Here is a 1,745-nt window from a genome sequence, read left to right on the forward strand (position 1 = left end):
CTCAATCCGATAAGTGTAGCTCTAGATATGGTCAAAATACTGAAGAGTGTCAAAACTGACTTGTATTGCATTTCCTCACTTGAACGTTTTTCACTTCATTCTTCTTGTTGCCACTTGAATTCATCACCAAATCTCTATTTTTACCTCATTTGACATTCTTTGGTGATTGAATCATCATTCCTGCATAAAAATGAAGTTTTTACCATTAAAATCAATAGAAATGCAATATTATCCACTTTTACCAAAAATATATAATTTTACCAAAAATCTCTTTATTTTATTTATAAAACTAAATAATCAACTCAAAATTAACTAATAAAATGCACTTAAAAATACGTAAAATAAACTCTTATGACAATAGCTGTCTCATAAACAAAAGATATGTTAAAAATGTTATTCTGGGGAAACGAAAAGGAAGAAATATCATAGCAATTGAAACGATTGAAAATGGTCTTGCCTCAGGATTGGGAACAGAGCCTGAAGGAACAGGACTAGCTACATGAAATACGCCATCACAACCCCTGATGGCTGCAGAAATGGAATTGTAATCGAGCAAATCAGCCTTAAAGAGTTTCAAATTCTCAGCTGCTTTGTCAAGTTTCTTCAGATGAACATATTTCTCATCGTCTACAAAACATACACAGCAATGCCCACATCGTCAAATAGCGCAGCACACAATTCACAGCAGGTGCTTTTATATATTTCTTCAATTAAACATATTTCTCACCCTTCACAAAACATTTACAGCAATTCCCACTACATCAAATAGGAAACAGCCAATTGACAGCAGGCAAAAAATCAATTGCTGTATTAAAGGGAATGAAACAATCATACAAGACCCAAAACAAAAAAAAAAAAAAACGATTAGTAAATCAGGAAGGAAGGGTTATAAGGATGAAATACGTACTGGGCTTTCTGAGGGTGGCATGAACAGTATAATGGCGGGAAAGGAGTAGCTTGACTACCCAAGATGCCAGGTATCCCCCTGCTCCTGTAACACACACTGTCCTGTCCTTCTCAGCCTCCCACGCTGCCATGTCTGATTGCTTACCAGTAGCAGTAACGGGATTAGTATTTTAGCACCAAATTCACTATAGACTGATCAAGAAGGTGGGTGAAGTTCTATTCTTTTCTTTTTTATGAATATTAATTCTTTTTTGGTTGGACAAGGCAGAGATTTCGTCGATTCTTAAAGAGGAGGACTGAAGAAGAGGGCGGTTGGAGGAGGAGGAGGCGGAGGTGGTGGTGTTGGAATTTTGAATAGACAAGTCCTGTATGTAGGAGCTAGCTTATTCCAGCAGCCTCTGTCAATACTAGTAGTAATCAGCAGCTAGCGGGCTTGGCCGCTTTTCATCGAGTAACAAATGCATAGCCGAGACCAATGTGTTGCGATTTGCACGGCTCATGGATGACGTGTGGTTTCAAGGTTTTGGGGCTGCCCTCAGGGGTGGGCCGGGGTGGGTGGGGAAACGGTACAAATGATAAATATATGTATAATGAAATTTGAGATATTTCTAGCAATCTGTTAGTAAAATTTATTTTTATAAAAAAAAAGGAGTAAAAGAGCATAATATTATTAAAAGTTATAGTAAAACTTGATGCATATATCAATAAAATAAGATATTCTATGCATTTGAATACAATAGTATAATATGATTTTACCATTGTCAGACGTTTAACAAATTTATTAATGGATATTAAAGTGTTACATTTTATCTCATATTTTCCCAAACTCATTAGAGAAT

General features: G+C 36.0%; 1 protein-coding gene across 1 annotated transcript; it reads right to left on the minus strand.

Moving 5' to 3' along the window:
* Nucleotides 1-349: 349 nt before the first annotated feature.
* On the minus strand, nucleotides 350-1,331 carry LOC113757016 (cinnamoyl-CoA reductase 1-like). The gene is made up of 2 exons (XM_027300436.1): nucleotides 908-1,331; nucleotides 350-627 (listed from the first exon to the last, which is right to left on the minus strand). Exons 1-2 carry the CDS (start codon nucleotides 1,035-1,037, stop codon nucleotides 350-352), a joined length of 408 nt encoding a protein of 135 aa, XP_027156237.1. The 5' UTR covers nucleotides 1,038-1,331.
* Nucleotides 1,332-1,745: the final 414 nt, after the last annotated feature.

The sequence above is a fragment of the Coffea eugenioides genome, unplaced genomic scaffold (assembly GCF_003713205.1).
Source record: "Coffea eugenioides isolate CCC68of unplaced genomic scaffold, Ceug_1.0 ScVebR1_260;HRSCAF=903, whole genome shotgun sequence".
Classification (NCBI taxonomy): domain Eukaryota; kingdom Viridiplantae; phylum Streptophyta; class Magnoliopsida; order Gentianales; family Rubiaceae; genus Coffea; species Coffea eugenioides.